Source organism: Lygodium microphyllum, chromosome 14, assembly GCF_053477565.2.
Source record: "Lygodium microphyllum isolate KBCC chromosome 14, Lygodium_microphyllum_v1.1.10, whole genome shotgun sequence".
Classification (NCBI taxonomy): domain Eukaryota; kingdom Viridiplantae; phylum Streptophyta; class Polypodiopsida; order Schizaeales; family Lygodiaceae; genus Lygodium; species Lygodium microphyllum.
Window position 1 is genome coordinate 120653224 of NC_141148.1, and position 25967 is coordinate 120679190.

Here is a 25967-nt window from a genome sequence, read left to right on the forward strand (position 1 = left end):
TATTTTTATGAAAACCATCTTCTACAAAAACACTTGTATTATTTAAATAGTTTTCAAGAACAAGATAAACATTTACATTTTCAAAAACTTCATTCACCATTATCTAATATATGTACAAAGGCTTTGCATGTGGTATAAGCATACATTAGTATGGTCATAATGATTTCTTTAAGAAAAATTATTTCTTTAGCTATTATCCTTGATTGAGGAGTTCACATACAATCTAGAAAGTATATATTATGATATTCTTGAAGGTTGTGCTAATATCTTAATATAGAGTAAATAAAAAGGTAACACCATGGGGTCATTGTTTGGATGAATGAAGGGTGCACCATCCTTGAAGCTTGTGCTAATTCCTCAGTATAGAGTGAATAAAAGGATTACATCATGGGACCATTTTTTTAATGAATGAAGGTTACACCTAAACCACACTTGCAACAATCAAATTTATTTGGTTTTATTGGATTTTTAGGAAGTCATTGGGTGCAAAGTGTGACAATCAAGATGTGTCCTTCTTGCTCAAAGCTCATAATGTAGTAAAGTAAAGCTTTTAGAGACCCATTTCAAATATAATACTCTTTCAAGTAATTTTTTAAAAAAGTAAATGAGAGAACATGGTGCTCTCTAATTGGTGGGTATACTAATGTTTTGCAACTCATGAGCTTGGGAGTGGGGTCCCAGTAAGGAATTGTTTAAGAAGGGCAAGGGCACGCCCCGGTTGGAAAGAAGGAACCATGTGTCCAGCTGCTCTCACAGTTGCATACGTTATTCCTTCATATACTTGGCTCCAACCAGCTACCTGCATGTACAAAGTTATGTTTAGTAGGTGATTTTCCTAATGCATGTGTTAACATAACTTATCATTAGATAGTGTTGCACTTAGGCTCGAGGGGTTCACTATATATATATTCTCTATATAATGTGCGTTCATGACCTATTTATAAATATCCTAATCTGTGAAATTTTCTTGAATAAAATGCAACCCTTTTCTATTCAATCTATAAGTAACCCCTTTATATGACACCCTTCTGTATGTAAAAAATGTATAAAAATGGTGTTTTAAAAATCCCTTATTTTGAACTCACCTTATACATACATATATTCATGAGTGACCCCCCCCCCCCCCCCCCCGCCCCCCCGAATACTTAGGCCTTTTTAAGAGCATATTTTCCAACTATAGCTCTTCAAAGCTTACAATATTGCAATGTGATTTAGAAGTAGACCACTATCTATCCAAGAAATCTATGGCCTTGTAGTTTATGTCAATGTACTTTTATTATTTCTAGTGAGAAACTACATTATTTACTAAAATAAATGTCATGAGGGCATCTAGTATATGTAGATCAACTTTTTTGTATAGAGCCTTTGAGCTTTATGAAAGTGATGATGTTGCTATATAGAGTTTTCAAACAGAAATTCTACTTACTAATTATGATGTGGTATCTATTCAAATTTAGTATATTTTGCAAAGTCTCAAAAACTCATGTAGTTATAAAAAAAAAGGAGATCTACATTTTATCAAAGAGAAACTTTATTTGTTTGTAGTAAGACAAACATATTTGATACTAGGATCTTAATACCAAATGTTCGTACTACATATGTAAAATAAATAGATTTCAAAAAACTACCTGTTGTTCATAATACCAAGGGTACCAATCTATCTTTGTAGGAAGATTCATGGACTCGATAGAATAGCGAGTTGATAAGACCGGTATGATGCCATCCCAATCACCACTAGACCAATGAACATAGATAGAAGGGGTCTTTAGAGTAATGAAAGATAAATAAGAAATTGAAAGTCTTAATATAACATAGAAAAGAATGTGTATGCTAGAAACCCAATTTTTCTCATGTTTGTAAATAGGCAAAAAAAATCTATGATTCAAAGATGTATGAGGAGGAAACATATATTCATGTGTATATGATATCTTAGTACATTAAACACATATTGGTATCCTAACTACTTAAGTAATCCTGTATTGGTTATATCTTATTATATATACATTATTCCATGTTCAAATGGTGAAAATTTCCTAACTTTATTCTCATCATGTTTTTATAAGATGGAGTAGATTAGTAACATATTTTCCTAAGAAAAACAATGAATGAGCACACTCCCTTAAGATAAAAGTGGATTAGAATGCCTACATATTTGAAGGAATTCTTGCAACATAACATAATGATAGTAGATGCTACAAGCTAAACATTGTAAGATTAAAAAGAATCATCTTTTCCCAGGTAATGCACTTTCATTGGGATGTTTGCTAACAAACATTTTACCTGAACATCCAAATGCGTATGTTTAACTTCATGAGCTCCTTTAAGGTAGGCAACATTGAGTCGGGACTATCATTCCATGACTTGAGCACATTACTACACCATACAAAAGACAAAAATGTTATATTGTAAACAAAAGAAACATCATCTTGTATCTCTCTTGACTCTATGACTAGGTGCTCAAGTAATATAAACTAGAAAGATATTTAGGATAGAATTTATAATGATAAATTCTACATTACAAATAGAAATATCTCATCTTTTACTCAAGAATATATTTTGTTTTGTTTTATCATATTTTTATGGTTACTAACATATAAGTTCGTTTTTCTCTTACCCACATTTTTTTGTCACCATAGGTTCATCAACCAACCCTTTAGTTTTGAAAAATACATCCATATGGTTAGATATCATATCCCTCTTGATTAATGTGACATGCCACACCGGTTATTCATATGATTCTAGACTTGTACCTTGCTCTTTTTTTATTGCTATAATTTGAATATTAATCAAATGTTTAAAACCTAGCATGCATTTGCTAGCATGATTATACATGCCCTCTTACGTATAATTCCCTTCTATTAAAAACAAATGGATATTAGTCCTCTTTCAAAACAATGTAATGTGTAACCATGCCAAGTGTATTGTAAACAAGGAACTCTGCTTTGAGTTTTTAAAAACAAAAATGAGCCAACAGTAGGAGGGCTACCAAAATATTTTACAACTCAATGACATTGTGGATTTATTATTCTATAAATGTTTATTTTGGTCATACTAAAGATGGATGTGTTAGAGAAAAGGCACATGCAAAAGTGAATACATAAAATAACAAGCACAAATACAATGAATGAAAAGGAAGCATCTAGAATGTGCTGAACATGAGATATCATCATAATGGAAGTCATCTTAGAAATACACTAGACTACTCACATTGAGCAAGCATCAATATATCCACAAGCAAGCCCACTTCATTATATTTATTCTAGCTAATCTTAGGTTCTTTAGCCTAAAATAGGCATATCTCTTTATAACCACATGTCACAACAGAAGAGATTCCTTTATTTCATGAACCAACCATTGATAGATCCCCTCATGGGCTTCATTAGTCACTCATGTACCCACCTCATTATATTAAGTGTGCTAGACCTAGGGTCCTTTGTCTACCCTCTCTCTCTCTCTCTCTCTCTCTATATATATATATATATATATATGCACACACACACATACACACACATATAGGCATAGATGCAAATACATAGATGTTAAATAGAATGACTCATGCTTCATGATAATTATACATGTACACACTCTTATTCACACACTTTTCGATAGAGCTCCTTTATGTGAAGGAAGCTCACTAGAGTGCCACATGAAGCAATGGATAAGGCTCCATCTATTATTCTTTGTCACATGTCCAGACACATGCATAGTGTAGGAAAACACACATGCACAAGCATGGGTTTGTGCATGCGCACACACACATGTATGCGTGCACACATGTGCATGCACAACCATATACAAGAGTTAAGATTGCATACATTTTTCATTTTCAACATAAAAAGTTTCTATAGCCCAAGTGTTATCATATTTATACCTGCATGGAGTCCATGAAGTTGCCTTAGCATGTAAGGCATGTTGAACATCCTCTCGGTTCAAATAAGCATCAACATAATAATCAATGCATGGGTCATATCCAGCTACACCAATTGTACTTGGGATGTTTCGACTAAACTGTAGTTAGGAAATAATGTTCAAAGTATGTTAGATAGAGAAAGAGAGAGAGAGGGGGAGGGAGAAAGTGAGGAATTTTCACATGGTCCATTACTATTCATTAATGTCTTCCAATATCTAGTGTTTTACATATAATAGTCTTTGTTAATCTCATGCAAGTCTACTTGTCATTTTAAATAAACAAAGCTAATTTATGAACATCAAGTAAGTTTAGAAAATAATTAAACTATTAAAAATATCCACAATCAATAAGTTTATATTTTATGAGATGGCAAATGTGCACAATTTTTCTGTTCTATCTATGCCTTGACTTGAACAATAGATCTAACATGCCTTCTATCTAGTTATACTTAAGTATTTTTCTATAAACTCAAGTAGTTATGACCTAATATGATGTGTATCCATAACATTCTCCCTCAAGTATGAATTTTGATATAAATTATATCCAGGAAATGTCAATAGCCCTTCTAATATCACTTGTATTAAACATCATGCATTCATCTCCTATTAGTTGCCAATCATGCTATGCTACTATTTTCCTAAACTATCATGCATTAATTCCTTAAATTGATCTAAATAACTATGTTCTTGGATTCATGGATTCTAACTACATTGGTTTCTTTATATCCAAAATGTCATATATGTCATACAAAGTTTCTTACCAAAGAAGAAGACATTGGCTTCTTTTTGAGTTTTGGTTTCGATGAAGATAGAGTGTCATTCAAGCAGAGATCGACATAAATACCGTATATGTCAATTACAGAATATTGCTCAAAAACTTCATCAATAAGCTCAATGCATGAATTGCTTGCTCGGCTTCCTTGGGAGTAATCATTGCAAAATTTTGTAATGTTTTGATAAAATGTATCAGAGAGTATTGCATGACTCCAAGCATAATCCACAAGGCCCTTTGTATCTAAGCCATCATCTATCAAAGCATTACCCATCTGCAAAAATGACATAATTCGATTATGTCATTACTACATCTTGAGAAGTTCTTCCATAAGACAAGAAACATTTATAGTATTTACCTCCTAATGATTTATCTTTTAGAAACACATTAATGACAAAATAAATATGACATATTTTTGACATTTACAAACACATGTAGCCCAAGTCAAGGACAAGGTGAAGTTTGGTATTCCAGCTGTTTGTATACCTAGTATAAGAAAAACCATCACTGATATAAAGGAATCACAAATGTAAATAGTTTTCTTTTAGATGGAATAGGTGCATGTGAACACACATTAATTTATAAGTGATTGCTTGATATTTAGAGTATCAAATGATAGCATTGGCTACTACATTGACATTAGAAATTGCTATGTTTCTTTTGCCTAATGGATGCCCCATTAACTCAAAACTCAAAATACCTTTAGAAAATTTTACTCGATCCATTGCAACATTCCTTTGGAGTATGACACTCCTAAGTTGTTATAGTAAAAAAGCCTCATCATATGGGATGAGATTCCCAAGTTGTTGTGGTAAATAAGCCTCATCATATGGAATGAGACTCCTATGATGCATATGAGGATGTGTATATACACTTTTGAGACCCATGCTAGGTTATTGACATGGAATGTGACTAATAATTTGGATTAGTTGTAGATGCATATTATGGTTTATAAAAAGCTATATCGTATACTTAGAATTGAAAATAACATGGTGCCACTTCTATCATGTAGAACATGCAAAATATTATTAAACATGGTAAGGAGATCCTAATGGTGATGTATATAAACTTCTTCATGCATGGCTCTAAATGATCATGTGCTTTCTCTTTATACTTCCTTCTTGTTAACAATCCTCTTGTTCTTCTTCTTTGTCTCCAATTTTGTGAATTTTGTAATTCTTATTATGGATTTAATTAGGATACTATCTTTATTTATTCTTAAATGTTTATGTGCTCTCCATCTTAGGTATTTGTTCTAAAATATATTGCATCCTTGCTCTTTAAGGAGACTTCACCACCATCAACTTTTTTGTTTCCTTACTAGTATAACATATTTTTGTATAGTAACTTGTCACACACACACACACACACACATACACACACACAAGCATGGCATGGATCCTTGTTTGGGTGTAATTAGGCATGAACATGTAGGACAAAACATAGAGAAACACTCATACCTGACACACGATCTAAAATCACATTAACTTCATTCTACTCAATAATTGCTTAGAAAAAATCATGAACATGGAAATTGTGATCAAAACTCAAAAAGAACAATGCTAGAGAATGATACAAGTTTCAGAAAGAGTATCTAGAGTTCCATCATCATTGCTTCCATAATCAATAACATACAAATACATTAGTACATCTCAAGAGTAACTAAAACACCATGTAGATCCAAAGTGACACATCAATCAACTAGACATGTCTTATGGCATTTGGAATTTGTGATTTGGGCCCAAACACATGATGGCACATAGAGGATCTAAATCCACAATGCCAGTCTTCTTTGTTAATGTCATCAAAATCATCTTTTAAAGAAGTGGCAAGGACCAGATCTACTAAAACTAGAGCGGTCAAAAGGATTTTAGGAATTGAAATCCAAGCTTGCACCAGACCTAGAGCCATAAAAAATATAGTTCAATTATTTTTAAGGAGGCCATGGATACATCCATTTTGGAGCATTGGGCAATCAGGGAGGAAGGGCCAAGAACCAATTGTAATGAAGATGATGGTGCTTCACAAAAGTGTCCATCTAGACCCAACCTCTCATTACAAAAGATTATAAAGCTTGAAATCTATTACTAGAGTCTCAAATGACAAAGTAGACACATGCTTTTTGAAATGCTTGGGTAATATCTTTTCTATTAAATCAAGGCTAGTTAAGTCATCTCATCATATCAACCTAGAACTAAAGATAACTTGCCTTTTATTCTACTTGTTAGTGCTATAGATAGAAATGTGTAGGGACTGCACTTGACTCCTCATTATAGCCGATTTCTCTTAATTGTGTTTCACAACCTACTTAAAGTCTAAAGTAAAAGTGGTCTACACTCTATTAGCATGCATATAATTGGCTTTCTTCTATTCTCAACTTCATGCATAGTGGATGTCCATCCTCCTTATTGCACTATAGATGGATAGTGGATCATGCATATAATTGATTTTCTTCTATTCCAAGCTTCATGCATATTGGATCTTTATCCATGATGCACTAGAGATGGAAATGTAGGTGTTTTTTTTTGAGTCACTAGCATTCAATCCACCCTCAAGTTGCTGGATAGTGGATCATGCATATAGTTAGTTCTCTTCTATTCCAATCTTCATGCATATTGGATCTTCATCTATGATGCGCTAGAGATGGAAATGTAGGTGTTGGTTTTTGAGTCACTATCATTCAATCCACCTTCAATTTCTTCATAAGGAAGAACTAAACCTATGCATATTCATCCTTGTGGTAATCAAGCAAGCTCTTCTAGCACCTAAAGGTGCTCCTTGAGTTTTGCATTCTATTGTTCCAAGGGTTGCACATGCTCCTTGAAGAACTCAATGGCTAGATTGGCTAAAGAGCCTCCCACCTCCTTTGGTAGGCCTTCCATTTATAGCTTTGTTCACCTATATTCCTCATCATGAGTAATAGGAGCTTTCTCCTCTCCAAGCCTTTTTACCTTTGCCTTATCTTGCACATGAATGAGTTTTTAATAGGTGGGATGGGAGTTGGGGTATTGACAATATGGATACCCAAAAGGAAATGAGAATTTTGGGTAGTAGGCAATCTTATAGATACATTTTTAACCAAAACAATAGTTTTTTTGCCAACCCAAGTAGGCACCACTAGAGTAATGTGATCTAGACCTTACTAATGTTTAGATTGAGCATTCATGTGGGGGTCACAAATAGGAGCAAATCAACCAAAATCATCTAGGCCATATAAGAACTATGAAAGCCATCGAAATTGCAAAAAAGCTACGTTAGATAGAGAAGTGCTTTGATCCAAGAGGAGGAACAAGACAAGATCACTCTCCTAATCCTGACAAAACTTTTCCCTAGAAGCACATGAGCCACACAATTTGTCAAAATTGCAACATGCAACATAAGTAAGAGGTGACAGATGGTCCTCTGGTTGCATGTGCATCCATCTATGCTTGTGAAGCTTTGATCATCATGGTTTCCACATGCAATCAAGCACAACATCAAGACAGACACTCATACTTGATACTAGGTGCACAATTGCATTAGCTTCATTGTAGTTGCTTAGTCAAATCAAACAACAAACATCGGAATTGTGGTCAAAACTTAGAAAAAACACTACTATGTAAGAACTATGTAGAGAATATGTAGAGTTCCATTATCATTGCTTCGATAATGAATACTAATTGAAATGTCATGCAAGTCTAAATTGACAAATTAATTGACTGGACATGGCTTATGCCATTTGGCATTTGTCTAGCTTGTTTGGTACCCAAACATTGGTTGCAACACTAGGAATTTATAAAGCTTACACATAGTACCCATTAAAAAGAAAGAATATATATTATTGGCAACCAAAATAATATAGGGAGGAAGTGTTTGATAGTTGTTATGTGAGCTAATACTTCATATCTAGATGTTAGCACCATGGCTCAATTTTGTTAAGAAATTTACTCCAAGTGATAATAAATCTTAAGCTATGCCCAAGATAATCAAGATGTACACAATACAAGCTACAAATCAAGATTTTAAAATGAGATTAAAATAAATTCTCACATTTAACTAACTAAAACCAAAACATGAATAAGATTCTTTAATTAAGGCATGTATCGTTTAAGAAACTTACTAATATTCCCTTTAAGGATATCTCGATGTTGTTCATATCAATAATAACTTTGGCAAGTTGTGGAACGTAATGTCCTATAAAAAGGATACCATGTCAAAAGTTTAAATTTTTAGGATATAATGTGAATGAAACTCAAGTTGTAATGAATAGTTTCTTGTTATTTTGTGTAGTGTGGATGATTGTTTTGAGGAAGTACAATCATGTGTTGATAGTATAGAAAATAACTTATGTGCGCGCGCGCGCGCGCGCGCGTGTGTGTGTGTGTGTGTGTGTGTGTGTGTGTGTGTGTGTGTGTGTGTGTGTGTGTGTGTGTGTGTGTGTGTGTGTGTGTGTGTGTGTGTGTGTGTGTGTGTGTGTGTGTGTGTGTGTGTGTGTGTGTGTGTGTGTGTGTGTGTGTGTGTGTGTGTGTGTGTGTGTGTGTGTGTGTGTGTGTGTGTGTGTGTGTGTGTGTGTGTGTGTGTGTGTGTGTGTGTGTGTGTGTGTGAAGTGTTGACCTGCATAGCTTTCCCCAGCAATATAAAAATCTCGTGACTTATATTCTGGGAATCTCTCAAACCAACCCACCAAAAAGTTGTATGCATCCTCCGCTAATGTTTCAATCATGTCACCAAACAAAGTATAGAAGAAAATGTTAGTGACTATCTAAATTGTAATTGGTCAATATAAACATATTGGACATCAATGTAGACTTCCATATTTGATGGTGTAGGATCATCACAACATCACTACACACCTGTTAGAGCATCTCCAAATTGCTGGTAGTCAGATGAGGTGTTGGAGTAAGAGAAGCCCACACCCGCAGGGGACTCCAGGAATAATAAGTTGACCTCTACATCAATATTAAAAACAAAAAAATGTAAAGACATGCTAGTTTATCCTTTAGGATGACACAAGAAAAGAGATGAGCTTGCCTTTACAAAAGATTCAAGTTGAACCATCGATTTTGGATAAAATAGCTTTATTGGATAAAATTTCCTTACCATATGATGAAGACTTGCATGCTGTTGCAAATTATAGGATCTTTAAACTTTATAAGAGTACAAATCTCAAACTTTGAAAACGTTGTTTCCTTTTGTTTTTTCAAGGTTTCACTTTTAGAAGAATGAAACCATGATTAGGGTAAAAGAAAGTAGCAAACTGAAGATAAAACAAATCGCGATAGGTGCAAACTCATCCATCGACAAATAGGGTTGTGTTTATACAAGTTTGACAAAAAAGGAAAAGCAATGAATTCTTTGGGGCTTATTGATTGAGTGGACTGTACTTTTAAGATTTACTTTCCAATGAAGACTATTAAACATTTCGATTGAGCCCATGCATAGTATGAATATCAAACATGCTATGTAGAGGCATACAAACTATACATATACTACCTTCTAAGCATTACTAAGAACATATTGACTCATGCACTTTCATTTTTCAAGTTTTTGTTTGAAAATGTTGTTTCTTGTTTTTTCAAGGTTATAAGAGCACCCTTCTTTTCAAGGGAATCTCCTTGATTGGAAGCACATGTTGATGATTACCAAAAGAATATGAATGGAGACATATGAGCTTTGGTTACCTTTGTTCCAAGCATATTCATTGATAGTGACACTAGCTCCATCAGAGTTCACTCGCAAAGGCCCGATTTCCTCGGATTGGCCAAATCCAATAGAAGAACAACCGGGGCCTATTTAAACAAAAGCATTAGTACACTTTTCAAATTCAAAAAACTTGATGCTTAATTGTGGTAAGCAAGCTGAATGATCAAATAAGTGAAAGGAGTTGCATTTATGTTAGATAGACTACATATAAATTTAGATTCACTCAAACTTGTGCAATGATTGATGTGGAGGTGAATTATAGCTTTCCTGGTGAAGATGGTTGATCAAAGACGTGTCAAAAGTATTATGTGGTGAACAATACGATTGCAAAAGGGGAGTTGTTGGGGCAAGCAAGCTTTGGAAGTGCATCCCATCAAACCAGTGGGCATACTTGTTCTTGTTGCCATTGTATCAAGGACTATGTTACCAAGGGTGCACATGTACTAGAGTCGTGGGATATTGGATCCCACATATATGTTGTGCATGTGCACACACAAGAGGATAATTGAGAGATATCGACTTGGAAGATGTTGAGGAATGAACGTGACCAAGGGGGTATTGGATCCGACATATATGTGCACATGATACCAGACGATAATCGAGAGATGTCTCCTTGGAAGATCTTGAGCAATGAATGTACAAGGGTGGGGTCGATTGACGTGTGAGCGAATGATTCAATGATGGAGAATCAACTGGAAGGTGATCAAACCAATCCATTTCATGGCGGCCCAACGAGGAGTTACCAAAATTAGGATGATCAAGGAATCGCCAACTAGTTTGAAGAGCGATGATCGCGATGTTATTAAGTAGTGCGTCCATGTTAATGCATAGCGATGATCTTAATGCTGATCGCGATGTTATTAAGTAGTGAGTCCATGTTAATATAGAAACTCAATTACATACGAAAAGATTACCTCCGTTGAGCCAGAGGACCAAAGGCTTGGAGGCAGGGCTGGAGGCGGCCTCAAAGAACCAGTAAAAGAGGGCACGCCCATGGGATTCGTTCACTGTGACGTAGCCGGCATACTGAGCAAACCCAAGGTTACTCTGGGGCTGCCCCGGCAGACCCACCACAAGGTCGTCTTCCTTGCTGGTGCCGCTGCTCATTAATTCACCACCATTTATATCATTGCTCTTACTACTCGTCATCAGCTTCCTATAACTGCTCATCATCTTCGCTGGTCCTTCATCGTATAATATCGCATATTCATCTTCGCTGTCGAGGCTGCCCGCTTCCCTTGATGATGGGGCATGATCCAGTACAGCCTCAACCTTCCAAATCTGCGGAGATTTGAGTATTACGTTAACCGCAATCAGAGCTGCAGCAATTAGGCTCATTAATGAGCTGCAGCTGATCCTCTCCATTGTCGACCAGCTGCTGATCCGTACTGGGAATTATTAAGCTTGCGATTCTTGAGGACTGCCGCTGCGATGATTTATAGCTCTTTGGCCGGCGCCCTGGATCCCCCATCCCTCCGGCTTCTGTCTTTCTCTCTGTCTCTGTCCCTCTCGCATCCGAAAATTTTAATGCGAGATGTGAGAGACACCCATTAAAAACAATAATCTTTCAACTTCCTCGTTTTGATATGCTTTAAAAAACCTTCGTCCTCACCTTGCAATTACACGTTTGTCAATTTGTTCATGTCGGTTTTTCACTCTCTTCATAGGATTATCCACCAAGTTCCCAAGTCTGAAAGATAGGCCTCACAACCCTTCAATCTTACCTCTCTCGAGTGCAGGGCCGGCCACACTGGATTTAATTAGGAGAAAACACTCTTCCACCAAATGTCTCAACAACGTTTGGCCTCATCTTACTCTTCTATCAATGACTAAGAGGTGACCATGCCAAAAACTAAAATTACACACTTTCTTGAATCTCCGAGCAATCTCAAATGTTGTTCACCCTTGATGTTACAACCAACGTCTCATTCACTTGATGTTACAACCAACATATCCTCATGATGACTACATCCTTTGTTCCAATACATGACATTCGTTCCAACGGGCCCACCCTCCAAGTTATGACAATGTCTCTCTCTATATACTATGGAGATTCTGGATAATGGGTTATATTTTTCTAATGGCAATTCAATAATTTAGGTACTATCAATTGCAACATGCAATGAGTCGGATTACATTATTATTTTGTAATTATCTGAGAGTTGGCTAGCTCCCATGTATCTTATAATAATACTTGAGGATGTAAGTGGTGATGTGTAGAGGGTATAGGGATTACAACAAACTATTCTATTTCAACCTAGACTAGGTCCAATAACCTTTAAATGAAGCATGCATCAAGAGAAGGACCAGTCTTAAGTTCATAAAGTATGTAGGATAACCCAAGAGGGGTGGAAACCCTAAAACTCATATATAACAAGGGTGTGGGTGAAAACTTTGAGAATCCCTTCCATTACTTCCATCGTATCATTTATTGCCTTGTTGAGAGTGAGCGAGAGTGTGACTATGAGTGTGAAAGTCTAAGTGAGAAACTTTGAGAGTGAAGCTTCTCTCTTTTCTTGCCATTTTTCTCTTCTTTCCCTTCTTTTTTCATAGCTTGAAGGTGAGAAGTAAAGCATGAGGTTAAGGTTGGTACATTTTCTTCTACTCTATGTTTCCTCTCCACGATGAGGACTTACGGATGGGATTGGGTGCAATAAAGTAGGAATGGATCAAAGAGAGCCACTTGGATCATTGAGCCGCTTGCAAGCCCATCAAGTGGCATGTACTACAATGCAATAGATAAGCGAGTGAGATTGATATACCTTGAATTAGTCATGCATTTGTTTTCTCGATAGATTGACAGGCACTTGGTTGGATTAAGAAGTAATGTAGGTAGCTACGTGAGAGATAGCATAGCCAATGTGGTTGAAGCTCTTGAAAAAACAATAGTTGCATCCAAGTCCCAACATTGAGTGAAAAGTCCAACATTTTCATTTCATTTCTAGGACTAAGATGGCTCTTGTGATTCTTACACTCTTATTGTGTCGGAATAGGAGGCTCCTTGAGGATGTGGACACTCCAAAATGATCATGGCTAGCGTAGGAAAGTGTGATTGAGATAATATTGATTCATTGGTATGGTTGTTTAATCTATGTTTGATAAGATCAGGAAAGAATCGAAGGTAGAAAGAAGAAAGTGACATATAAAAACTCAAATTTTTTTGAAAAAGCACAAAAAAATTTGTAACCCTTATTACCTTTGGATAACTCATTATAAACCCATAGGACTCAAATACTCACCCACATGCAGAGAACTCATGCACATGAGAATAGAGGGAAGCACAACTACTACAAGAAACTGGTTGCTTTCATATAAAGGAAATGAATAGTAGCAAGAGCAAGAAAAGCAATAGGCTTCTAGTCATTTAGCAGCATTGTCTTCATTAAGAGTTGTCCAAAATCACGATTGAAAATAATGCATTACTTGTCTTTGCTTTGTGGATTTGTGACTATTGGTACAAATGGGTAAGCACCATTGATAGTGAGCCTAGGCTTGAGAGTAGCAAAGGGAAAGAGAGGTTAAGGGAAGAAGATAAGCCTCCATGTTTAGCTATCAAAATGGAGCAAGTGCAATGAATGAGAAGTAGAGGAAAACATAGAAGAGGAGAGGAGCAAGAAAAGACTCAAAAATTCACTTCCTCCTCGGCAAAGCTGACCCATTGCAATCACCATTATCATCATTAAATCATCATCCCCATTGTTGGGTCTAGGTATAACCCTTCATCCTCTATCTGATTGTATCTACTCATGAATGGATAGGAACTAGGGTTCTTAAGATGTATATGTTGACTTGGCTTTATAAGTGAAGCTATGTTAAGATGTATAAGTGAAGAAAATAATTTTCTTCTTGTAGTGCAGGACACTACACATTGCATAATCAACCACACAACCTTAGATTATATACGAAAATTTCCTATGTAAGAAAAATGGGAAACTTTCCTATATATGAAGATTTCCCTTGTGAGGTAGATCACCTTCAGCAACCTACTAAAATTGATCTACTTCTTCCATCAAATTTTTTCATATAGTTATCTTTCTTTTTCACTTCTTTAGCATTCACTTCGCATTCACCTAAATCATATCTATAAAAGTCATGGTATTTTACTATTGTGAAAGCTGTTATTTACTCTTCAGTTCCTATTTTTTCAAAACTATGACATAGAAAGATTGACACTCTCCTATAAATTCCCAATTGAAATACACATTTGTAATCACTACAAATGCAACCTTAATGCTACAATAATTTTAATTGTAGATTTGAGCCCATTATACATTGTCCTTTAGAAGAACCTACATATTTTGTCGATACTTGTCAACTTTGAAAGAAATGGATTGTAATGCTCATAGTGATAATCAAAAGAATACAAGCCACTTTACCTCCACAAAACATTGTCCTATGACATTGGTAGGTCCACTAGGAAAATGAATAGTTGGCACATACTCGACACACTTTCAACTTTCATCTTTCAACTTCTAGAAGAAGTTCAACTTCTAGAAGAAGTTGCACTATCTTTTGTTTTCTCACATTGAGACTTCTTGGAGAATATATTTTCCATAGTATATGCATAGTATCTTGACATAAAAGATAATTAGACAATATAGCTAAACCAAGCCAACTACACTATGGCCCTACCAAAGTAGACTAAAAGCACTTATTTCTATTTATGGAACCAAATTGTGTCCTTTCAAAACCAACATAGATTTCCTATTCAAATAAGTGATTGTATGATTACAGACTTAAACCACCAAAATCCAACTATTTCATGGCCAATAACATACACATGCAACCACCATAACATTAGGCTATGCTTAAGATTGATGCAAGGAAGTCATGGAATCAATAGAAAATCTATTTGAATTCCTTTATAGGCACTGGAAATATCCATATAGCCATGGAACAAAACTATTATAAGGAACTAGTAACTTTACCATCAAGAATAAGATCATTTTTATGTTCCACTTGTGCTAGTACTCTACCCTTCATCCACAAACTACTATTTGATTGTTGTACAAATCTTCTTAAACTTCCTCTCAATTCCATTACGTCCAATTGTACCAACAAACAAGTTTTTTTGACAAAATTAAAACCCTCATCTTTCAACTTACCATTATTAATAGATCATGAATCGAGTAAAACACCTCTTCGAAGCACAACTTGGCATTTGTACAAATAAATTTTCCACATTTGGGGTTGCAAAAGATAACCATTATTGAATCTATAGATTAGAAGAGATGAGTAGAATTTCAAAGCTAGCACTACTTAAGCACAATAAACAAAACAATTTTAGTGTCAAGCACACATTATAGCATGAATTTGTTGGAGATAGCCTTACCAAATGCTCATATGAAAGCTACACCATAGCTAAAGAAAAAATTTAAACACTTTATTTGAAACACTCTTATAGTGTCTATCATGGACGTCTTTATTTGCAATTTCAACAAAAGACTTGCTATACCATTTCCAAGCCTACAATTTCAACATATCTATCTTAGACATGCTCTTACAATTCATTTGTAATTACCCTTGATTTTTACACCATAAACTTTGTCGGGAATTTCTCGTCATGCATCTCACAATCTTTGTTACAAACTATAGAACCCCAACAAAGATTCTAACAGTGTTTGAAAACCACCCTCTACTCCAAAGCATCTCTATCTATCCCTTCTTGATTATTATCATTAAACAACCTCAAAAACTTTCACTTTTTGAATTTAGTCCAAAATTTATAGCTCCTCTATTATCAAAATAATGGAGGAATTTCTTCTAACTATTCAACAACAAATTCACCAAAACCATAATTAATTGATCATTGAGAATAGAAAGCATATATTCTTGGACCTTCACAATCTACTCTTCCTACATGCATACATTTACATCTACTCTACAATTTCTTCCCCTCCTTCACAACCCTTTAGCATAGCATGGCAACTTGTTCATGGCTCATAGACCACTCCCTCACTATCATATATAGGCTCACAAGCATATGTTGATTACCTTTTGAAACTAGACCTGACTTAGAATATATGCTGGAGAATGAAATATTTCAAACAATATAATGATTTCCATCTCCCTTGTCTATGGAGCATGCCATGTATTGCTCTACCATTCTCAATTGATCATATGATCCCACAAACTTAAAAAATGCAACTAAAATTGATTGCATTTAGGGAGAGGCCCTTGTCTCATGCGACCAAAGCAGTTCAAAGCCTTATATTTGTGTATATACTTAGAAAATTTTGAATCCTTATAATGGTGTCTATGCTTATTATATCCACCCATTATTATAGTCCAAGAGACTAAATCCTTTGATGGATTATTGTCACACACTTCATACTTTTGTAGCTACCACATATAATGTATTGGTTACAAATTCATTGCCTAGCACAATATAATAATTTCCATTAGCCTCAACAGCTTGCAAAGTGTACTTTGAAATACATCCCTACCATACGAAACATTTAGTGTAGTCGAAGAGACTAAATCCTAAGATTGAAGTTCATCAAATACTTTGTATGCTTTTTTTGACTACATCAAACTTATCATAGATACTCAAGGATAGAGTGCCTAGCTCAATATGATAACTCTCCATTAGACATACCTCACTATGTATCTCTTTTCTCTTCTCTTGTTCTCCTATGCTGGTACAAGCTTTTTGAATGCAAGTAGACGCAACTACATCTAGAAAGAGATTATCTTTGGAATGTGTTCAAACAATTTTAAAGCTTCATCACCATGTATGTCTATTAGCCTAACTAGTGATCCACGCACTCCAAGAACAAGCTTGGAAAAAACTTCTTAGCCTTTTGCCATACTTGCAAGAGTGTATCATGAGAGTTGGGGTGTCATGATGTGTAATCCAAAACTCTCCATCTTTCACTTTCATTCAGTGTCTTCCTCTCAACTCCTCTCAAACCCAAGAAGAATCAAGATAGCAATACTTGCTTGTGCTTGTGCTTGAAGGTGGGGAAGACTTGTCACTTTGTGACCATGTGCAACTCCTTGTTCCTCTTCTTTGTGGATTTATGAGTTGTTGTCCATTAGGAGAAATATGGTCTCTCTTTTTTTCCCCTTAAGGAGTGAATAAAGAAATATAGGCTTAACCAATGAGAGAGCTGGGATTCTAGATTCATGTCACATGAATCTTCTAGCCATACCTTGGCCCAAATCTTCCCTTAGCAATAGAATAAGGGGAAATATGGGGAATACAATGCTAACACTTCCTGGAAGTTTCTGACTCAAATTTTTATTTTCTTTTTTTTTAATGTTTAAACAAAGTTACAGGTATGTTGTCTTGTTTTTTTGCTGCTCAATGGTTAAATTTTATCTCGTTTGGATAAAATGTATACAAACTATATGCATACTCATTTTTCCTTTGTTTTTTTTACTCCCAGAGCCTTTGAGGGTGGAGAAAAATGATTTTTTAAAAACTCAACTTCTTCAACATCTTTGGGCTTCTTTGCAAAGAGAGCCACAGGTATATTGCCACTTTTTTATGTTACTCCATGGTTAAATTTCAACTCATTTGGAAAAAGCCTATGTAAGTCATATCTATGCTTTGACCGATATTTCTTTTGTTTTTTTACTCTGGAAATTTGTCAGTGAAGGAACAATGATCTTGTTATAATTCAGCTTCTTGTTCAATATCTCTAGGCTTCTTTGTGAAAAGGATTGCATGTACAAGGTTTTTTTTTAATTGCTCCATTTAAATTTCATTTCATTTGGAGAGAACATTTGCAAATTATACACATGTTGATAGGTAACATTCCTATTTGGTTATCATAGATATCTTCACGGAGGAAAAACATCAGGAACATACTTGCAATGGAGGTCTTCAGTAGGAAAGATAGTGGCAGTAATTGGATTTGTGATAAGTACTATAATTGGTGTTGAGAGTGGAAAAATACTGAATTTTTGACTAATTTTTATTGTTTTTTAGGTCTGAATGATTGATTTTTGATGGATTTAGAGTGATGTATGGTTGTTAATGGAAGTGTTTGAGAGTGTTTTGGATGATATTGATTATGTTTTGGAAGTTCATGATGATTTTTAGTAGAGATATGAAGCTCTGTAATGTTCTGATAGGTTTTGTTGAGGTTCTGATTGGTTCTGTAGACCTTCTGTATAACTTTTGATTTGTTCCGATTTTCTTCTATCTGAAGCATGGATTGATGATTAATGAAGATTGAGATCTTTTGAAAGCTTATTGAATAGTTTTTGATAGTTTGGAATGGTTTTAGTATGAGTTATGAGGTTCTGATGACCTTCTGTAACCCTCTGTAAACCTTCTATAAAGCCTATGTCTCTGCTCCGTAACTGTTCTATATTTGCTCTGGTACTGTACTGTATTGTACTGTTCTGTAGACCTTCTGTAAGTGTTCTGAATAAAGTATGTGTGACTTTGGGAAAGTTTTCTAGCTTTTGGAAAGGATGAATCTAATTTCAAAAGAGCTAAAACAAATGGAAGACGCAGCTATTGAAGACTGAAGAGAAGACTGAGTGATAGTGAGAGTAGTGAGCTATGAAGAGACACTGTAGTGGCTCTGGTGCGTCTTCATATTAGACATACCTCTTGGGAGGTGCATCCACAACCTAAGAAGGATTATTGAGAGTTATTATTATAGTATTGTAGTGAGGAGATGATGTACTATTGAGAGAGAGTGAGTGAGAGAGAGAGCCAGAGATAGTCAATTCTATCGAAACAGTGTAACTGTATATGAGAGATTGAGAGAGAAAACTATAAAGACATTGAAGATGAATATTATGTGATTGATTTCCATTCAAAAATGGTGTATTGTTTTATGTTCTTTGTTCTATTGATGGATTTGATGAAGATGTTGAAGATTATGATTCATTTTATCAAATCTGTGGGAGATATCTACTATGATGCTGCATGAAGATTTGTTGTTTTCTTTGTTTTGATGATCAAAAGAATGAAATAAAAGCTTGTTGATGTTACAAGATAGATTTTCTTGCAGTAGAATCCCCTTTTCCTTGGTGTTCCTCTTGAGGCTCCATGTTTTTGGTGTGCAGTGATGGAAACTTGCCATCAACAAGCATTAGAAGAGGCTGAAAATGAAGGAAATGGCATTGCCAAGAAGAGGAGAATTCAATGGATGTTTGCAAAGTTCCTTCCTCCACTAAAGAGTTGGAGATTCTCATTATCAAAGCCACTTTCCACAAGAAGTTCATCCCTCAATGGTAGAAACATATCACTATCATGATGCAAGCTCTATGTGGTGGACTGTTTCCTCTTCCTGTTGAAGCAGCAGAAACTTGCATCTTGGTGGCAAACTGTTTGGGAACAAACTGAAGAGCGGAAATAGAGAGAATGACCGTCCATGGAAGATTTGACATTCATTGAGAAGCTTCCAGACATCATCAAGTGGGAGATTGTGAAGAAGCTTCAAGAGTCGTGGTCTGTGGAGGTTCACGAAAACAAGAAGGAAAAGAGTTGGAATTTGTTGGTGGATGCTCAACAGCAAGATACGTGGGATTCTTGGTGCACTGACAATCTTTTGTTTGTCCAATTAGCAACCCACTGGAAGTTGGTAGACAAAGTGTTCTTAACAACATACACTGTTGAAACACTCAAAAGATGGCATTATTATAATGACACAACAATGATCCTAAGAAGAATGAGTTTTGATACTTTCAGAATGGAATATCTCCCCCTCTGTAGTGGTTTCAAAGCCGAATTCAGAGATGTTGAAAAGAAGGAAGTAGAGGAGATGTTGGCTAAAGAATCCCTCAAAGGCTGAAGCCCTCTCTGATACTATCCTATTGAGTATAGACCATCTGGTTGGAGCCAACCCCCTAATGAATGACACAATCAAGAGGCAAGCGTTAGAACGAGTCTAGAGGTATGTAAGAAGAGAGAATGCAAAAATCAAGGCTGAGAACGAGCTCGCAGCAGAAGCTTCCTTTGACGCCCTAAAAGCACTCTTCACAGAAGTCCCCATAGAGACTCAAGGTCCCCTTCCTAATCAGATTTGTCCTAGAAATATTGATGACAAGCCAGCAAATGTAGTTCCATTGCCAATTTTTAAGGGAGAGTATAATGAAGACCCTAAACTTCATGTAGCAGAATTTATGGTAGCATGTGTGGCTAACAATGCCAGAACCCCTGAGCATTAGTTAGTGATATTCCCCGCCACTTTCAAAGCCGCGGCATTTCAGTGGTATGAGAGATAAGCAGCAGGAATTTTTGGCACATGGGACGTTTGGCCTTCCTCACTAAATTCAGGCGTGAAGGTTTTGAAGAGCAGATGCGAGAGGAGTTCATGAACCTAAGTCAGTCCTCTGGAGAAAGAGTAGAAGATTATGTCTTGCGAATGGAATCCAACCTGAAGAGATGGACTAACCATCATTTGGACGAAGGCATGCAGAAAGGAGTGTTCCTTAGAGACCTACAACCAGAAGTTCGCAAGTTCATGAAATTGAGAAGACTAGTCAATCTACAAGCTGTAGCAGAAGGTGCAAGATTGTATGATGAAGTTGAAGCAAGGCTATCAATGACTCTAGGAAGATGAGTCATACCTCCTCCCATGCCAGGAATGGTATACCCGCCAAATGTAGTCCCAAGGACAGTTCCCTACCCTTATCCCCAGATGCAAACAATGCCGTAGTATAATGTACCTAATCCACTGTGGTTTCACAGACGATAGTACCTCAAATGATGGTTCAACCACAACAATAGTGGCCTCAAACAGTTCCTCCAATGGTGACTCAACAATAGTAGAACCCTAGCAACTGGAATCAACAACCCCAAGTCTCAGCAGGAGCTCTAAATCAGAACCAAAACAAAGGACCCTCTGGATCAACCCAACCAGTGTATGGAGTAATTACAGAAGCTTCCCAAAACCCTACTACAAGCACTTCAGGAGGTGAAAATCTGAAGGACTACTTATCCAACTCAACTGCAAGTATCAAGAAAGAGCTTTTGGATGTGATTACAGAGTAGCTACAGACACTACAAGTGAATACCACCAATATATCCACTCCTGCGGGAGCTGGAAGAGATGTGATGCGCTCTAATACATGGTGCAAAAAGTGTCATCAAGCGGGACATTTAGCCACTGAATGTACCCAAAAACCAACCATTCCTGGAGCCTTCTATTCCTACTGTTTGCGGAAGAACCATACAGAGGATATTTGCTCTCTGAAAGAGATGCATGAATGAAGACAGAAGGATGAAAATGCATAATTTAACTTGCTAGAATCCAAAATGACAACACAGGATATTGGACCAAAGCTTAGGGAATTTGGTCCTAATTTTGGTCCAAGGAGGTTTCCCTCTCAAAGTTACAAAGGACGATAGCTTAGCGGTGGTCAGAGATCAAAGGTGGAATGTTACAGGTGTGGAGAAAAGGGTCATATCTCCCTGAATTGTCCAAACCCTAGACGATCTATGGATTACAAGCCCTTATGCAGCCAATGCAAAGGAGAAGGCCACACTGCAAAGGACTATCCGAGTCTAGCCCCTGTAAAGGCCAATGGCATTAATAGCCAATAGAAGGTACAAGAGCCTGCTTCTAATTTGGTATGTTGGAAGTCGCCGTTGTCATGCGCACCAGGAAGAAGGAACCAGTTGTTCAGAATGAAAATAACTCTCCTACCAAGACTGTGAAGTTCAACATACCAATAGAGGGACGGAGCAGTATAGAACAGAACAGTGCAGTACAGAGCACTATAGTGCCAAAGAGTGTCCCAGAGACAGGACCAAAGGTCCAGGAGTTAGACGATACAGAAGAACCTCCAGAAACAGAGAAAGTGCCGATGCTGCAATTATTAGAAGAAAAAGGAAACATGAAAATGGGTGTAGCCCCATTCCCTAACAGGCTGGAGAAGCCTGTGGATCCTATCAAAGATTATGACTTGGTCAAAGACCTAGACACTTTTAAATCTAACTTAACATTCCAGCAGTTTTTGATGCTGTCTCCCAGCTATTGAAAGAAATTCAAGAGCATCTTGACAAGAAGATGTGGACTAACGATCGCTCCAACAGTGACCAAGACCAATAAGGCCCCAGAGCCTGTAAAGGAAGTAGATGTGGCTAATGCCTTCCTAGATCCTAGAACCCCAAAGATTAGTGTGTGGATAGAAGGATGCTTTATTTCAGATGCATTGATTGATGGAGGCTCATCAGTAAACATAATGACAGATGTGACAATGAAGGACTTAGGGTTGCAAGGAATTAAACTTACATAGTGGCTTATCAGATTGGCAGACCAAAGCAAAATTAAACTGTTGGGTATCCTCCCATATGTCAAAACAACCCTTGTAAGAAGAGATTATTGGCTGACATATATGGTGTTCAAACCAAATTCTTATGGGACCTCATATCCTCTGCTATTGGGAAGACCTTGGCTTTTTGAAGCGAGAGCCAGGACAGACTGGTTCAAAGGAACCCTGACCCTAGGTAGAGGACCCAACAAAGCAGTGTTAAAGCTATATGGATCGCAAAAAGGCAATGGATCCACATCCATCAAAGTCACAACTGACTCCTCCAATGAGGTGATAGATGGTACATCAGGAGACGAAGAGGCTATTAAACAGATCTTTCCTAAGAAAACAGAGGCACAGTCCCTAACAGTGGGCACTGTAAGCCAACTACCAAGGGAAGCAAAATCCTTGTCAATGGGAGAATACCTCCTGCCTAAACTAGAATTAACTTTTGAAATCACCTCTGATAGTGAAATAGAAGCATGGATGTACTGTTCTCCCTGTTACATGACAGTCACTGAGACAGAACAGAGACAGAACAGATACAAAGTAGTCACAAATACAAAGACAGAGCAGATGCAGAACAGATACAGAGCAAGCACAGATATAGAGACAGAACAGAGACATAGCGGATATAGAGACAAATACAGAGACAGATACAAAGACAATCACAGAGACAATAACAAACACAGAGCCAGAGACAGAGGCAGAATAAGAGTCAAAAGCTGTGACAGAAGCAGAAGTAGATGCAAAGGAGAAAGATCTGTTCTTCTCCTACAGAGCCTCTAGAGAAGTAGAGATAGAGCCTCTAGAGAAAGAGGATGAAAATTATGAGGAAGAAAACGAAGTAGGTTATGAGAGTGCAGATGAAGAATTTCCTCTAGTAATGGATGATCTTGTTGATGTGCCTACAGAGATCTCAAAGGCCAAAGATCTCAGGGTGCTAGATGGAATGACCATGGCTCCATTTGGGTTGGACAATGGACCACAAAGTATGCAAAATCTGTATAAGCAATGGATTAAAAGCATAAAAATTAAGTTCACCAGTGGCTCCTGTCGCCCTGGCCATTCAGTCCAGAGAAAAGATGATGATGATGTCCCTTGCCCCTAGACGCATCCTCTGAAGATGAATCGCTAAGTCTAGAAGAAATTACCACTCACACAGAAGTAAACAAAGCTCTGATACCCTTCCAACAACCTCAACAGACAAATGATTCATCTATTCAGAAGGAGGACACTAGTTCTAGCGGAACATCAGACGAGGATACTACTCTCTTGAAAGAGTTAGACCTCTATCGAGAAGCAATCCATGGGACATTCATCCGCGAAGTGGAAGGTGAAAGACAAGTGACATTCTTGGATACTGACAGTACTGAACGTCACCTGAAAGTGGATCTCAATCTTCTAGAAGAAAAACTAGAGGACTTGCGAGACCTACTCAAAGAGAACTTATATGTGTTTGCTTGGTCATATAAAGACCTAAAGGGGATTGATCCCACAGTATGCCAACATCTCATTGACTTAGAGCCTAATGCAAAACCTGTAATGCAAATACAAAGACGTATGAATCCTAATTACTTTCCTCTAGTGAAGGCTAAATTATTGAAACCTCTTGAGCGAGTTCATTTATCCCGTGGCTAGCAGTGAATGGGTTTCGCCCATTGTGGTAGTACCCAAGAAGAACGGGAAACTTCGAATATGTGTGGACTTTTGGAAGCTCAATTCGAAGACGAAGAAGGATCATTTCCCTATCTCTTTTACCGACTAACTGTTGGACACAGTGGCAGGCCATGAGCTGTATTCCCTCTTGGATGGATTCAGTGGATATAACTAAGTCCAAATTGCAGAAGAGGACCAATCTAAAATAACCTTCACCATAGAACGGGGGACCTATGCCTATAGAGTGATGCCATTTGGACTCTGTAATTCTCCTATCACCTTCCAACAAGTAATGATGGCTGCCTTCTAGAATATTTGCATGATTTCATTAAGGTGTATCTTGATTACTTTTGTGTCTATAGCTTAATCTGTGAGCACTGGGGACACCTAGAGCAATGTTTTGACAAATGCCGAGAGTATGGGATTTCTCTCAACCCCGAAAAATGTGTCTTTGGCATCTCATCAAGAGTTCTTTTAGGCCATATTGTCTTTGCACAAGGGATTGCAATAGACCCAGTGAAGATTGAGAAGATTGCCACCTTAATAGCACCAACAAATCTCAAGTAATTGAGAGGACTTCTTGGCCATGTGGGTTACTACAGAAGATTCATTGCACATTTTGCAACCAAGGCAACCCCTCTACACAAGCTCCTAAGGAAAGAAGTGGATTTCCTTTGGACTGATGACTATGAAGAAGCCTTTAATACCCTAAAACAGTGCCTAATCCAAATACATATTTTACAACCTCCTGACTGGACGAAGGAGTTCCAAGTGCACACAGATGCATCAGTTGAAGGGCTAGGTGCTGTCCTATGTCAAAAGGGCCCTTCTAAATTAGATCAACCAATTTATTATGCAAGCCGAAAGGTCACTGATAGGGAAGGAAACTACATAGTGATAGAGCTTGAATGCTTGGCAATGGTGTTTGCACTGGAGAAGTTTCGACACTATCTACTGTCAACGCATTTCAAGTTCTACGTGGATCATGAAGCCTTGTCCTTCCTGATGAACAAAGTAGATGTTAAAGGATGACTAATGAGATGGTTGCTCCTATTCCAGGAGTTTGATTTTGAAGTGGTCACTAAGCTTGGCTGTTCCCATGTCCTAGTGATCATCTGTCATGGATCCCTCAAACTACAGAAGAGGAACAGGATGATCATGACCTTCTTGATGATTCTTTGTTTCTAGTTGAGACAATTACTCCCTGGTATGCAGACATAGCCAATCTCCTAGCAACTCAATAATACCCTCCTAGAATCTCAAGCCGTGAGAAGAAGAAGCTTTTGTTAGAATCAGCCCCCTACACCTTGCTATGCAGTGCACTATACAAGAGAGGTAAAGATGAAGTATTGCGAACATGTGTTGTAGGGGATGAAATCGACATCGTATTGAAAGCATGCCATGACGAACCATGTGGTGGACACTTCGCAGGAGAAGCGACAGCCAGGAAGGCTCTATTAGCAGGATACTGGTGGGGCCGACCCTCCACAAGGATACATATGACTACTGCAAGAGATGTGATGCTTGTCAACGAATGGGGAAACCCACAAAAACAAGTGCCATGCCACTGTAACCCATTCTTCCCCTAAAGCCGTTTGAGAAGTGGGGGATTGATTTTGTGGGTCCCATTGATCCACCTACTAGATGGAAGCAAAACAGATACATCCTAGTATGTATGGATTATGTCACAAAGTGGTGTGAAGCTAAAGCTCTGAAGCGGAAA

General features: G+C 37.1%; 1 protein-coding gene across 1 annotated transcript; it reads right to left on the reverse strand.

Moving 5' to 3' along the window:
- Nucleotides 1-217: 217 nt before the first annotated feature.
- LOC148026048 (serine carboxypeptidase 24-like) lies at nucleotides 218-11760 on the reverse strand. Its single transcript, XM_087693288.1, has 10 exons — nucleotides 11278-11760; nucleotides 10342-10449; nucleotides 9514-9609; nucleotides 9275-9367; nucleotides 8781-8854; nucleotides 4671-4955; nucleotides 3872-4008; nucleotides 2281-2373; nucleotides 1629-1734; nucleotides 218-799 (listed from the first exon to the last, which is right to left on the reverse strand). The coding sequence occupies exons 1-10, from the start codon at nucleotides 11726-11728 to the stop codon at nucleotides 656-658; spliced, it is 1587 nt and encodes a 528-aa protein (XP_087549414.1). The 5' UTR covers nucleotides 11729-11760; the 3' UTR covers nucleotides 218-655.
- Between the last annotated feature and the right edge of the window lie 14207 nt (nucleotides 11761-25967).